Source organism: Natrix helvetica (assembly GCF_964273705.1).
Source record: "Natrix helvetica genome assembly, chromosome: 1".
Lineage (NCBI taxonomy): Eukaryota > Metazoa > Chordata > Lepidosauria > Squamata > Natricidae > Natrix > Natrix helvetica.
Genome location: NC_138548.1, coordinates 339,943,742 through 339,959,130, shown reverse-complemented (window position 1 = coordinate 339,959,130; position 15,389 = coordinate 339,943,742). Strand labels below are relative to the sequence as shown.

Here is a 15,389-nt window from a genome sequence, read left to right as displayed (position 1 = left end):
GCTGGCTTGTGTTCTTCAAGGAAAGGCAGGATACAATTCGACCAAACAAACACATTGTTATGCTCAGGGCATTTCTCTCAACCACCTCAAATTCGAAAGTAGTACACAAGGACAATTAGCTACCTTGTGATATTGCTGCTCTGGAGTGTACCGAAGTGTTTCTATAGAGTGACATTCCACTCTATCTAATCACTATAAACAGACTGTTGTACTTTAAGCTTTGTTATAAAAGATGGATCGATTCTCAATTAGTCTTTCTGGAATGGTGGTGCAAAGCTTTGCTCTCTCTAGGTGCTCACCTCCTCTGCCCAGGTCTCAATTTCAGAGGAAAGGCAATTGGAGTAAAGAAGAGGTAAACATGGAGTAACACAACAATGCTACACACACAGAAGTGCAAGTTCCATTAGAAAGTTGGATGGATTCTTGATCAGTCTTTATGGAATGGTGGTGCAAAGCTTTATTTTCTCTAAGTTCTCACCTCCTCTGCTGCCCACTAAGTATCTTGAGTTGTATCTCCCATTGTATCAGCCAGAGAAGTCAACATGGGTCTGGAAGTGGGGCAGACCTTGCCTGTCTCCTGCCACCTGGAACTTCCTGAGCCTCAGGCCACCTTCTTCTGCTCGGCGGAGTCACAGACTGATTTGTAGAATTCCAAGAGGAGCCTTGCAGATGTCCTGGGCCTCTCGAGGGTTATGAAGTGTCCACATTTTTCCAGCCAATGCACTTGGGAATTAGGAATGGCAGCCGCCAGAACTGCTGCGCCCGAAGAATCAAAGACCTACACAACAAAGAAGCATTGAATTTTCCCCTTCTCTTGAAAGTCTTTTTAAAGTGCATAGAAAGGATCGCCTAGTTTGAAAAGTCTATTAACGAATGAAACCGTTGGACTGTATTGTGCATATTATTGTTTCTTCAAACACAGAGTCATTAAACTTAATGAAAAGGTATCAGGATATCTGGATTCTCTTGGCTTACTGTATTTTTCAGAGTATAAGACGCACTAAGGTTTTGAAGAGGCAAATTAAAAAAAAAGTTTTTGCACTCTGCAAACCTCTCAAAAATGGTCTGTTTTTTGCAAAAACGGGTCCTTTCCCCCCCAAACGGGCATGGATAGCCTTTAGGAGGCTTATAGAGTGCTCCTGGGGGATGGGGGGGGATTGATTAAAAAATGCCCCATTTTTTGCTCATTTCTGCCTTCCCCAGCCCCCAGGAGCTCTCTGAAAGCCCCCATAAGGCTCTGCACAGCCATTTTGGTGAAGGCGGCAGGGTTTTGAGAGGCAAAAGAAAATCCTGTATTAAGTGTATAAGACCCACCCAGATTTTCAGCCTCTTTTTTGAGGGAAAAAGGTACGTCTTATACTCCGAAAAATACAGTACGCCTTTCTGTGTAAAGTCTTTGTTCTCTTTTCTTACAGCAAGAGTTATCTAAACTAGAAGAATTAAGAAGATGATCATACCGATCAAGTTACAAATCATTCATGTTTAACCAAAGTGAAAGAAACAGCTGATGTTCCTTTTTGGTGAAAAATACCTTTCTTCTTCTTCTTCTTCCTCCTCCTCCTCCTCCTCTTCCTCCTCCTTTCTGAACTTTTATTTGTGGGGTCCTTGGTGTCCTCTGAATTTGTTACTTGCAGACATTTCATTACCAAACTAGGTAATATAATCAGTGAAGGAGGTTCAATAGCAGGAGAGTGAGGCTTACTCTCATTTTACATACAGGTGAAACTTGAAAAAATAGAATATTGTGCAAACGTTCATTTATTTCAGTAATGCAACTTAAAAGGTGAAACTAATATATGAGATAAGACTCATTACATGCAAAGCAAGATAGTTCAAGCTGTGATTTGTCATAATTGTGATGATTATGGTGTACAGCTCATGAAAACCCCAAATCCACCATCTCAGAAAATAGGAATATTACATGCAATCAATAAAACAAGGATTGTACATAGAACAATATCGGACCTCTGAAAAGTATAAGCATGCATGTGTACTCAGTACTTGGTTTGGGCCCCTTTTGCAGCAATTACTGCCTCAATGCGGCGTGGCATGGAAGCTCTCAGCCTGTGGCACTGCTGAGGTGTTATGGAAGACCAGGGTGCTTCAATAGCGACCTTCAGCTCTTCTGCATTGTTCGGTCTCATGTCTCTCATCTTTCTCTTGGCAATGTCCCATACTGCAGGTTGTCTATGGGGTTCAGGTCAGGCGAGTTTGCTGGCCAATCAAGCACAGTAATCCCACAGTCATTGAACCAGGTTTTGGTGCTTTTGGCAGTGTGGGCAGCTGGAAAATGAAGTCAGCTTTGCATGCAATGAGTCTTATCTCATATATTAGTTTCACCTTTTAAGTTGCATTACTGAAATAAATGAACTTTTGCACGATATTCTAATTTTTCGAGATTCACCTGTACTCTTGGCTTGCTCTGTCAATGTAAGTGGGAGTGGATTTTTTTTTTGAAAAAAATGTTTCTGTTTCTTTTGCCTAGCCAGCTTCTACATATCTCTAACAAGGCCATCTGTCTTATTCTCTACAGTTGATTACAGGTGGTCCTCAACTTACAAACACAATGGAGTCCAAAAATTTATATTGTTAATTGAAAAATTTCGTGAGCTTTGCACCATTTTACAACTTTTCTTGCCATATATGTTAAGTCAAGGGTGTCCAAACTTGGGAACTTTAAGACTTGTGGACTTCAACTCCCAGAATTCCCCAGCCAGCCATGCTGGCTCGGGAATTCTGGGAGTTGAAGTCTTAAAGTTCTCAAGTTTGGACACCCCTGTGTTAAGTGAATCACTGCAGTTGTTAAGTTAGTAACAACTTAGAAGGGGTATGTTTCCAGCCCTTCCTTTATTGATGGACATCATGTTCCAATATAAAAAAAGGCAGGCCCTGAGCCTTGAATTCAAGCCAAGTAAAATTATCTAGTAATGCAATAATTTCCATTGTTGTTAGGGTTTCCTTGCCTCATTGTAACACCCAGTGTGCACAAAACCCCAGGCAAATATAACATCTCTTTACCTTGTCGTCCTTTCCCCAAATGATCTGGGTGGGAGCTCTGATTTTCCTCATGTTCTCATGGAGGCTGTACTTTGATTCCCCACTGGTGAGGTCCAGAAAACCTTTCTCAATAAAAGGAAACAGAATTGGTTTGGGGGTTTTTTTCTCCCCCATTCTTAATGAGCAGTGAAAACTGACAGGGGGTTTGCTGGTTTCTCTTCTTCAGTTTTCTTATAAATAAGGGGATGAGTAAATTTGATTAAGGAACCATTGGCTGGAGCAGTAACTTGAACCCAGGGGTGGGCTTCAGAAATTTCAGTAATGGGTTCTCTGCCCAGCTGCTGGGTGGGCGTGACCATGGTGGGCGAGGCCTAGCTGGACTCCTGCACCACGGCAGGGGGAGCATTTTGCCCTCCCCGGACTCCAGAGACTTTCCTTGAGCCTCTGGGAGGGCAAAAATGGCCTCCCCAGGCTCTGGAGGCCCTCTGGAGGCTGGAAATGGGCCCGTTTCTGGACTTCTAGTATTTCCAGTAGGCCCATTTTTCACTCTTCCCAAGCCTCTGCCCGTGCCCTGCACTTACCTGCATCCAAAACGGGCTGTGAGGGGACTCCTAGGAGGGACGGAGTGGGCGAGGCCAGCCAGGAATGGGATTTGGGGGTTCTCCAAATGGCACAGAATCTTAGCTAGAGATTCTCCCAAATCCCTGTGAACACCCAGCAGCCCACCCCTGCTTGAACCCTTTGCTATCCCATTTGGCTGATTAAATGCCAGTCGAGCAGCGTTTCCAACTTTCACCTCTCTAGCATAGCTGGACAATAACCTCTGGATTCCACACCCAATTGAATTGACTGGGAATTATGGGAGTTATATTCCTAACACCCTTGGAAGGCTTGTAAATTGGGAAAAGGCTGATTTATGACGACTACAAAGGAGATCTGAACTGTGGTACCTCAGTGTGCAGAGTGGTACAGCTACAGCATACCAGATCAAGAGACAACCGATTTTCCCAAGTCTATTTAACATTTTAAAAGTCAGGAATCAAGTCTCAAATCCAACACAGAAATGCAAAGAACTTTCCTAACATTGAGAACAATTAACCCATGGAATGGCCTGTCTTCAGAAGTTGGGGGGTGGAGTTTTTCAAGAAGACTTTGGACAGCCATTTGTCTGATATGGTATAAGGTCTCCTGTTGAGCAGGGGTTGGACCAGATGACCTCAAAGGTCCCTTCTAACTTGTTATTCTGTTCTGTCAAATATAACATGCAAATGCAATCAACATGTGCCGAGTGGGGAGTTGATGCTGGATTGATTATATTGGTGCTAAATGTAGGCTTGTCTTTCTGAAATGTGGGCTGGTCCATACTATGTCTTGTACTTACATTTTACAAAAACTGACTTGTGTGATGTCCGATCTTCAAGATATCCCTTTAGAAGCTAAAAGTAGAGAAATCAAAGTGCAAGTCAGAAATTATAATTTTTATTCGTTTTATTTATTAAAGTTATATGTTGCCCATATCCCCCCATAGGGCAACTCTGGGAAGCTTACATAATAAGTTATATTGTATTGAATTATGTTTGAATGGAATTTGCAATTTCTTAAAAGTTTTTGAAAAGTGTGAGCAGTCAAGCATAAATATGCCTATTCCCAACTCTAGGGACACCAACCTGATGAAATAAGTGTTACGTTTTTCTAAGGCAGAGTTTGCCCTTTCATATTTGAGTCATGACATAATATAAAGATAAAGTTTCTCCTTGCACATATGTGCTAGTCCTAAATCTAGGGGGTGGTGTTCATCTCCGTTTCAAACCAAAAAGCCAACACTGTCCAATGATGTCTCTGTGATCATGTGGCCGGCATGACTAAACACTTAAGGTGCACAAAGGTGGTCCCTATTTTTCTCCTTGCATTTTTACATGCTTTCGAACTGCTAGGTTGGCAGTAGCTGGGACAAGTAACGGGAGCTCACTTTGTTACGCGGCACTAGGAATTCGAACTGCCGACCTTTCTGATTGACAAGCTCAGGGTCTTAGCCACTGATCCACCGTGTCCCTATGACATTATATACAAGTACCTAAAAAGTGGTCCTTGAGACACTGTGTTGTACATTTTGTCATTTGCTCTGCCCCAGGGCCACCTATGTCCACCAAAGCTTGATATGCACAACCACATCCCTGATTAGCAGTTCATTGCATTGGTGTGTATAGTTCTTTTCATTGAAATCCTCTTATCCCGTAAAAGTCATTTGGAAAACCAGTCTTCCCTTGCATATTTCACAGAGACAGAGACCCTTGATATTAGGCTGGATATTTTGATGAAGATAATTTACGATGACAGATTCAAGCCCATTCTTGACAACTTAGTAAACGAGCAGGATTTATAAAGAAGATAAAGATAAAAGAAGAGGAAGGTGGTCTTGGCAAAAATGGTTAATTTTTAGAAAGTATCTATGGGCAGTTTCAGTTAAGCACAGCTGAGAAAAATTAAATCTGCAATCCTCAGGTTGCCTGGTTAATTTCTAGCCTTGTCACAGACCCCAAAGCTGCTTTTTCAAAGGCAACTGGATTTTGTTTTGAGCTTGTCCCCACCTCTCTTTTCCAGTTTCTGTATTTTTGAAATGTTCATGTTCTTTTACCTTCTGGTTTGTGTGCTCTCCCTGGCTACCCCATTAAAACAAGAGAGTTAGGGAAGGAGAAAGAAGATGTTATCAGAAAAGACTGAGTAATAACATAGCAATCCATGAAAGATCAAATCTTCACCTGAATCTTTAAAAAAATGGGATGGTATAAGCACAGCTTTATGAAGTTTTCCATCTGCTCCTCTGTAACTGGGATAATAGTATTCTCCAGAGAGCCCTTACAGAAAATCAGCTTACGTAATTGGGCAAAAAATTCACTGTCAGTTAAATACCTCACACCTGTCAGTAGGGGAAAGTGCAAAATGTTAAAAGCTAATATAAGACAAACAGAACCCCATTTGAACAAGAATTGCAGGCATAGATTTATTTAAAAGAAAGCATACATCATTTTTTCCTCATAATTTGATTTTTATTATTATATCCACAGCTGGTACTAGTGGAATAACTGGTGGGTAAAATATTAGATAGGAAAAATAGTGGTAACCCAAACATAAAGCTTAACAATCATGGCAGGTAGACCTTGTATGAAGAGTACAAGGTCTCTATGGGACAGTTCAGGTCCGAATGAACCGTCCAGTAGGAAAAGTGTCAACGGCGGTCTCAGGCTGTCGAGACCGCACATTGTTTTGTCGCGATGTTGGCTCCTCCTCCTAGTTAATCATTACTTATCAGTATAACAGTTGGCAAGGACCTTGCAGATCTTCTAGTCTAACCCCTGATCAAGCAGGTAATCTGGACAAATGGCTGTCCAATCCGTTCCTAAAAAATCTCCAATGATGATGCATTCAGAACTTCTGAAGGCAATCCATTCCAATGATTAATTGCTCTTACTGTCAGGAAATTTCTTCTTAGTTCTAGGTTGGATCTCTCTTTCCATCCATTACTTTTTCTCTTGGCCTCCGTTGCTTTGGAGAAATAGGTTGTCCCCCTTTTCTCTGTGACAACCCTTGTAATATTGGAAGATATCACTTTTGCTCTCCTTCTCTTTGCTAAACTAGACATGTCAAGTTCCTGCAACCATTTATCACATGTTTTAACAGCCAGCCCTCTAATTATCTTTATAATTATAATTTATAATTTATTATATATATAATATATATATATATATATATATTATACTGCAGTGACCAAAATTGGATGTAATAATAATAATAATAATAATAATAATAATAATAATAATAATAATAATAATAATAATAATAATAATAATAATTTATTGTTAGCCGCACCCTCTCCCGAAGGACTCGGGGCGGCGTACAATAAAAACATATAAAATACAAATATGGACAATACATACACAAAATAGACATATACGTGGAGGAGGTAGACAGATGGATGGAAAGAATTAAAATCACAGTTTAAAATCCCTTAAATAAAATCACAAAATTAAAAAAAAAAAAAACCGTCAGGAGTGATGTAGTATCCCAAGTGTGGCCTTACTAACTTACTTTTACTTATTCCACTGAAATGCATGAAGAAATCTAAATAAGAACACACCTAGAATCCAGTTTTGGTCACCATGTTATAAAAAAGATGTTGAGACTCTAGAAAAAGTGCAGAGAAGAGCAACCAGGATGATTAGGAAACTGGGAGCTAAAAGATACAGTACGATGAACAATTGCAGGAACTGGGCATGGCTAGTCTAGTGAAGAGAAGGATTAGGGGAGACATGATAGCAATGTTCCAATATTTAAGGGGCTGCCACAGAGAGGAAGGGGACAAACTATTTTCCAAGGCACCTGAAGGCCAGACAAGGAATAATGGATGGAAGCTGATCGAGGAGAGATTCAACCTAGAAATAAGGAGACATTTACTGACAGTGAGAACAATCAATCAATGAAACACCTTGCCTTCAGAAGTTGTGGGAGCTTTATCATTGGAGGCTTTCAAGAAGAGACTGGACTGCCACTTGTCAGAAATTGTGTAGGGTCTCCTGCTTGGGTGGGGGTGTTGATGTTGGACTAGATGACCTACAAGGTCACTTTCAACTCTGTTAATCTAATCTAATCTAGAATCCGATGAGAGAAACCATCTCCAAACAATCCATCAAGTTCTTATATTACAATAGAGCTAAAGGGTCTTGCAACTTGGCAACTTTAAAACTTGTGTACTTCAATTCCCAAAATTCCTCAGCCAGCATGAGATAGAGTTTCAGCCAAGCATTCTGTCTTTTCCTTTACAGTTTATTTACTGGATATAGATACTTACCAGCTGGACAGAAGAGGGATAAAGAGGAGACGTGGCCTGGATAGAGAGCGGCATAAACCCCAGCAACCATGCCTCCCATGGACATGCCAACCAGGTGGAAAGGCTTGTGGTTCAAGCCAACACACTGGACAAACTGAAACAAACATTGGGAACAAAGAGATTGTGGTTGTTCTTTTATGAGATGCTCACCCATCATAATCCCTTCTTTCTAGAACTACAGTAATTCCATTTTTTGGCTTTCCACAATGTTCCACGTGGCAACATCTAACTAATAGTGCTCCACCTTGGAAAGCTAAGCAGGATTTGATACTAGGAATATCTGACTGAAACTGAAGTGGGAGCAAAAACATTAAAACAAAAACTTATAAAAGGAGGCAGTGGTAAAATATTTTCTTTTACCTCCAAGAACTCAAATAGGCATGTCCATGAAGTGACCAGAACTCATGCTTCACTGAAAGGAGATTCTACATTTTTAATACAAAGAATGGATGGCTTTATATATTTTTCATTGCACAGTAAAATCTCTCCTTGGTTTATATCTCATCCTTCCTCACTTTCTCCCTTTGCTGTCACTCACCAGCCTTCAAAGAACAATGTATCCCATCACCGTTCAAGAGATACCCTACCTGATGTATCCTTTTAGCTTGAGCAACTGCTGTGTAACTTTCTCCAAGTAAACGAGTGGTTCCCCCGTGACCTGGCAGATCAAGGCAGACCAAGTGGAGGTCCTTAGGAAAGACCTATTGGGGAAATGGTTCTGCATGTGAAAACAAAAATAGCTGGCTCTGTTCACTGCCAAGGCTAGAGAAGAAATGCTGTTCGTGGTCCTGAAATCAGATTCAGTTCACTTTTGCTCTCCCTTCCCCACCCATTGCACACTATATTTTCCTCTTCTTCCACTGATATCACCAAAGGATGTGTTGTGGCAAACTGAGCATGTTCACAACTCACTGATTTATTCCAGAAGATCTCTCTCTCTCTCTCTCCCTACCTACCTACCTAGAAAGAGATACAGATAGCTATCATCTGTCTGTCTGTCTGTCTATCTATCTATCTTTCATCTCTCCTATCTATCTATCTATCTATCTATCTATCTATCTATCTATCTATCTATCATCTATCTATCATCTATCTATCTATCTATCTATCTATCTATCTATCTATCATCTATCTATCTATCTATCATCTCTCTCATCTTTCATCTAGTTTATCTATCTATCTATCTATCTATCTATCTATCTATCTATCTATCTATCTATCTATCATCTATCTATCATCTATCTATCATCTATCTATCTATCTATCTATCTATCTATCTATCTATCTATCTATCTATCTATCTATCTATCTATCTATCTATCTATCTATCATCTCTCTCATCTTTCATCTAGTTTATCTATCTATCTATCTATCTATCTATCTATCTATCTATCTATCTATCTATCTATCTATCATCTATCTATCTATCTAGTTTTTTTACTTCTTAACTACCCATCTACCTCAGCATTTGTATTTTGGTATTTACTCCCTTGCCAGCTGTTCCACCAAGGCATGTTAGGATACATGGCAGTGCCTAGTGGTTTTTTAAAAAGGCATTAATTAATAGCCCAAAGACCAGCAAATTTCACAAAAGGCCTACTTCATAAAATTTCAGGAAAAAAAATGCATGCAACTACTTAAGATTTCCACAACTGTCTTTTCAATATTACTTTATTAGGGAAAAATGCACAATGGTGCCCAAATATTTCATAAAAATGCAATTGCCTGTTGTGATGTCAGCCAATTCCTCTTTGCAGCAGTTTGGCAAGGCATAAGTGATCCCTAACATCAGGAGGGTCAAAACCACTTGTAACCTAAGGACTGGGTTAAATTTCCTATTCTGCTTTATCCATAGTGGCAGATAGCTGGTTCTCATCTACCTCCAGGAAGATTAAAAGCCAGAAAAATTGGACAGAACCTTAGATGTGGGCATTAGTAAAAGCCATACAAGCCAGGAACTGTGGAGAAGTTTCCTCTCTGATTTCTAGTATCCAAGATAGGACCAGCATCACCCAAGCTAGAGTAAAAGGAAGACCTACATTGATGGTATTTAACCACATGTCTTTGTTGAGTGAGAATCCATGAAGCATCAGCACAGATGGTCGGGATCCAGGTTCTCCTCGGGTGAAGTAGCTGAATTGGTATCCCTCATTATTGAGGTAGTTCACCTTGACACCCATTTTCAGACGCTTAGTCCTGAACATAGGGAGAACAGAATGGGAGGCTGAGGGGGATTTTGTGAAGGAGCCATATTGTGGAATGACTTCCATTCCAAGCTTAGTTCACAGTAGATGGAAGAGGCTGTGAAAGGTGCGGTAGGCTTCTAAGAATGGTATGAGATTGTGGATGAGGACTGAGGGGAGGTGGCAATGACAAGACCAACAAGGCAGTCCAACATAAGCAAAAGGAGTGGCCATGAGGAAGCTATTAGTGTAAGACAGAGATGTCAAACTCAAAGCCTGTAGGCCGTATCTGGTCCGCGGAGTGCTTAGATCTGGCCTGCGGGGCCAGCAAGAAGGGACAGGAAAGGAGAAAGGGAAAGGGGAGAGACAAAGAAAAAGAAGGGGAGATGGGAAGAAAGCAAGGAAAAATAAGGAAGGAGGGGAAGGAAGAGGAGAATCTAGAGGGAAGAAAAAAGAAAAGGAAGGAAGGAAAGGAAGAGATTATATTGAGAGTGAGGGTCTCAGGGAAGTCCTTCTTTAGTACTTGGGTCACCACAAGTACCCCTGACATGAGTCCTATGCCACTCTCACCATGACTACGCCTACCCACCATCCAGCCATGCCAATCTGGCCATGCCCACCCCAACCCTCCAAGGTCAAACACAACCCTGATGTGGCCCTCTATGAAATCGAGTTTGACACCCCTGCTGTAAGAAAATGGGGGAAATTCTACCATTTAGTCATTCTGATCTTATGCCAAGATCATCTTCCAGATTAAGAAGCTTCATGCAGATGTTTAAGTCAATAGGTAAATGGGGAAGACTGCCACCAGTGGCCCTACATGATTAAACTTTTCTGAATCTTTTGAAGTATTGCTTCTTTTCTCCAGATGTTCATGGAGTATCAGGACAAGATGCAACTACTTGCCTTAGTTTTATCTCTCCTTAAATGTTGACTTAAACGATGGGGCCAAAAACTCGAGTTTATTTGCATTTGACTAAGCATCCCTGATTTTTTTAAAAAATATGTATTTTCTCTTTCTCATATATTTTACAAGAAATACACTTACCAGATCATAATCCTGAATAATAGCGAAGGTAACACACTGAACTTTGAGATGAAAAAAGATAAGAGAGCCATAGCCATGTGCATAATTGTCCCGATCATATTGTGGTCCATGCTTGCCAATTAAGGAAACTTTCCTGCTGCCTAAAATCAAAGGGTGAGATAATCTTAATAAACAATATCATTAAATTATATGTGGCCTCTTAATTTGAATAGGACTGATTAATTAATGACTGGGGTAAATAACATATTTCCTCATTATTCTGCTTAATGATGGCATGAGGGCCATAATTTGGATTGCTTCACGGTTAATTATGGAAACTCATGAAAGGTTAGCAGATAATCATGATGGTGATATACCATCTTCAAGTCAGAAGCAATATGTCCCTTGATGCTGATTGCACAGGAGCAGGAGTAGAAGAATTCAATTGATTATGGGTTGAGAGAAGAAACGGTGATTTAAGAGAAAAAGTCCTGATTATAAACTCTTGCTAACTTGGTTACTGTGGACCTAATGCTAGACGAGATACATAGCTTTGGGTTTGAACTACTAAACTCCCTACTAAATTGCAAAGAGACAAATAACCTGTGGAATTTGCAACCACAAAACATACAACTTGGGTAGCTTTAGAAAAAAAAATCAAATATAGTTATGGGAAATACCCTGTTTCCCCCAAAATAAGACCTCCCTGGATAATAAACCCAAGCAGGCTTTTGAGTGCATCTGCTGAAATAAGCCCTCCCCCCAAAATAAGCCCTTCCTGAAAATATTGCAACACCCAACAGCCATGAGGTGACCTCGCTCACCGCTTCCTGCACCTCAAAAAGAATAAGACCTCCCAAAAAATAAGGCCAAGTACTTATTTCAGGGGTCAAAAGAAAATAAGACCCTGTCTTGTTTTCAGAGAAACATGGTAGGACTGTTAAAAACTTATCTGGCAACAGAACTAATGGCTTATTTAAAATCCTAGGGACACTGTGCCTTCTAATGAAGGCTTCTAGAAACAAGCTGCATATCTGGTTGGTTTGAAACAGAATGTTGAATTAGATAGGCCTTCAGACAGATTCCATACCATTCTTCTTATTCTCTTATGACCAGAAGGTACTTCATCTTCAAGTTACTTGAACAGAAGTTAATTACATATTTTGTTAATTTTGAGAATATCAAAAGGAGGAAAGCAATAATATTCTCAAGTGATGCCCATGGCCATAGTGGTAGCTTCATCTCTCTCTCTCTCTCTCTCTCTTTCTCCCTCCCTCTCCCTCTCCCTCCCTCCCTCTCTCTCCATGCATATGTGATGTGAGCATGTGTGTGTTCTATATAGTTGGAAAATGATAGATTAAGGGGTGGGATTGAAAAATGTTAGCAACCGGTTCTCAGCCCGGTTGTTGGGTGGGTGAGGCCATGATGGGCATGTCCTACTTGGCTTCCTGCACCACAGTGGGAAGGGGCATTTCCACCCTCCCCAGGCTCTGGAGGCTTTCCTCGAGTCTCCAAGAGGGTGAAAATGGCCTCCCCCCGGGCTCCAGAGGCTGGAAATGGGCTCGTTTCCACACTTCTGGAAGGCCCCTTTTTTTCGCCCTTCCAGAGCCTCTGCACAGGCCCTGCACTTACCTGGTATGATGAACGGGCTGCATGGAGACTCTGGGGAGGGGAGGGATGGGGTGGGCAGGGCCAGCCAGTCCTTGCAACTACTGGTTCGGCGAACCAGATGTAAAATTAACATCTGGTTCACCCAAACCGGTGTGAACTGGCTGAATCCCATCCCTGGATAGATTCTTTGTTTTCTTAACATTAGTAATAAAATTATCTTATTTTAACTCTGTTGCCTCACACATGTATAATTTAATATAATGATAGTAAACATTTACTTAAACAGTTTAAGCAACTTTAAATTATGTAATTACTGCAATAAAAGCTGATTAGATAGCAATCACCCAGATGTTCATATGGAAATAAGACCTATTCTACATAGAGAGAATTCCTTCTGAATAAATATGGATTGTATTTTACAGTTGGAACGAGTATCTGTGTGTGTGTGTGTGAAAAATTAGATGACCTCATGTGACTATAACTAGGCAGGCCAGGCTAAGTTTGCTCAGCAGTCACAACAGGAAATTGTGAGCAAAACAGGATTTGGAGCACCTTTTAAATGATGGAATCTAAGTTACTTCTATAAAGGAGAATATTTGTATTTCAGGGTTGACATGAGGAGTCCTTGGTGCTCTCTGAGCTTGGCTATTTTCTTGTCGCTGTTTCATTACCCAAAGTGCTAGCCAGGACTAGCAGTGATGATGTTACTAGCTTGGGTAATAAAACGTCTGCAAGAAAACAACCAAGCTCAGAGAGCACCAAGGACTCCTTACTTCTGTTTCAATACCGCCCAGAGTTTTGAAAGGTTAACATTCTATGTGTTAATACTTGCTATTGAGGAAAGAATTTCAGCTGGTGTAGATTGCACGAGCACCCAGATTATTACAGAAGTTTATCCAGAAAAGGCATTTTTTTTCAGCACTATCTCTTTTTTTCAAGTAGAGAGGGAAATTAGGCACCCTACATAAGTTGGAACCGTGAACAAGAGAGAGAAAAAATGAATATTGAACACTATATCTAAATCTGTGGCAGCTGTTAGGAATGTAAGCTAACGGTTGGGTCAGCAATATATAAGCCAGGAGAGTAGTACTATTTCTTTAAGTACTGCTGTAATGGGATTGGTTGCTGTTACCTCAAGCAGTCATAAGATGGAGCCAGAATGACTGTTAGCTCTCTGTTTGTTAGATGCTGATCGGTGGATACTGTATCGTGAGTTACTGTGCGTTTTGCTACTGTTAGTGACTTCGTGTGCTGAACTGATTATATGATACTGGATTGTGTTCAATGGATCACTCCTTAACTGAGAATATTGATAACTGACTGACTGAACTGTGTGTAAATTGTACTCTGAATACCTCTATTTTCCACATAAGTAAAATACTATTACTTTTACTATTCGGTGTCCCTGTATGCTGGTTTGTGCGTGTTCTTCCACACCACTCTCATTACGCTTCTCTGCGCACTTGCTCTCCTAACGGGGAGCCTACCTAACAGCAGCTATGAATTTGCTGGTCCATGGAGGAAGCTGACATATGTGAGTCAAAAGATTCACGTGTCACACTATAGTGTGGTATAGTATAACCCAGACCATCATCTAGCAATAGCAATAGTATTTAGACTTGTCTACCGCTTCACAGTGCTTAAGTGGTTTATAGAGTCAGCCTATGGCCCCCAACAATCTGGGTCCTCATTTTAACCACCTTGGAAGGATGGAAGGCTGAGTCAACCTTGAGTCTGGTGAGATTTGAACTACCAAATTTGTGGCAACCTGCATTCTAACTACTGTGCCATCGCGGCTCTAAAGTTGGATGAGCAGGTGGAGTCAAAGAGAACCCACCTTCTTGAGTTGTTTACACTCTGCCACTTTATACACATGCCCATGGAAGCTTGCAGGGAGAAAGCAAATTATCCAACCTCCCCACCCCGCTTTTCCCTCCAATCTGATACAAAGCAAATATTGACAGAAAGAAAAATCTAAGATATAATCAAATTCTAAAAGAGAGAACTCACGAACATTCAATTAAACTACAACCTTTGTGGAAGGGGGGGGGGAAACTATTTTTTAATAATTTTATATCTCTCCAAACCTGTGACTGGTAGCAGAGCTCTTTAACAGAAGAAGACTACAATAGTGCAATCCAGAGGTGGGTTCCTACTGGTTCGGACTGGTTCGGCCGAACGGCTACTGGTTTGCAGGCCTCGGTTGCCAGAACTGGCAGTGACCCAGGCCTGCCACGCCTCCGAACCGGTTCTCCGGATGGAGTGGCATGGGTTTTATTTTCATTTTTTAATGCTCGGCGCATGCACAGACCTAATTATAAGCAACTGTGCACGAGCGCAGAGTCTGGCATGGACGTGTTCGAAGCAAGAGCTTGCGCACAAAATTGCGTGCACACCAAACGGACAGTAATGCTGGCAGCGTGCAATCAAACATACAAATACACACAGAGATATTTTTCTCTCTCTACAAGGCATGTCTTCTTCTGGAGCAATCCCTTTGAAGGTGCCCTCGTTTTCAGAGGGATGTTCTAATATAAGAAAATATTTGTAGCTCCGGGGTGGAATTGTGAGGCCCTTGGTGCTGTCTGAACTTGGTTGTTTTCTTGCAACATTTCATTACCCAACTGTGCAACATCATCAGTGCCAGGACAATATTAGCACTGATGATGTTACCTTGTTGGGTAAT

General features: G+C 41.0%; 1 protein-coding gene across 1 annotated transcript; it reads right to left on the bottom strand.

Moving 5' to 3' along the window:
* Positions 1–601: 601 nt before the first annotated feature.
* Positions 602–11,223, bottom strand: LOC309383192 (monoacylglycerol lipase ABHD6-like; the record flags this gene model as incomplete). The annotated part of the gene is made up of 8 exons (XM_081935425.1): positions 602–778; positions 3,019–3,119; positions 4,379–4,433; positions 5,757–5,914; positions 7,844–7,976; positions 8,470–8,583; positions 9,922–10,078; positions 11,114–11,223. 8 exons carry the CDS (start codon positions 11,221–11,223, stop codon positions 602–604), a joined length of 1,005 nt encoding a protein of 334 aa, XP_081791551.1.
* Positions 11,224–15,389: the final 4,166 nt, after the last annotated feature.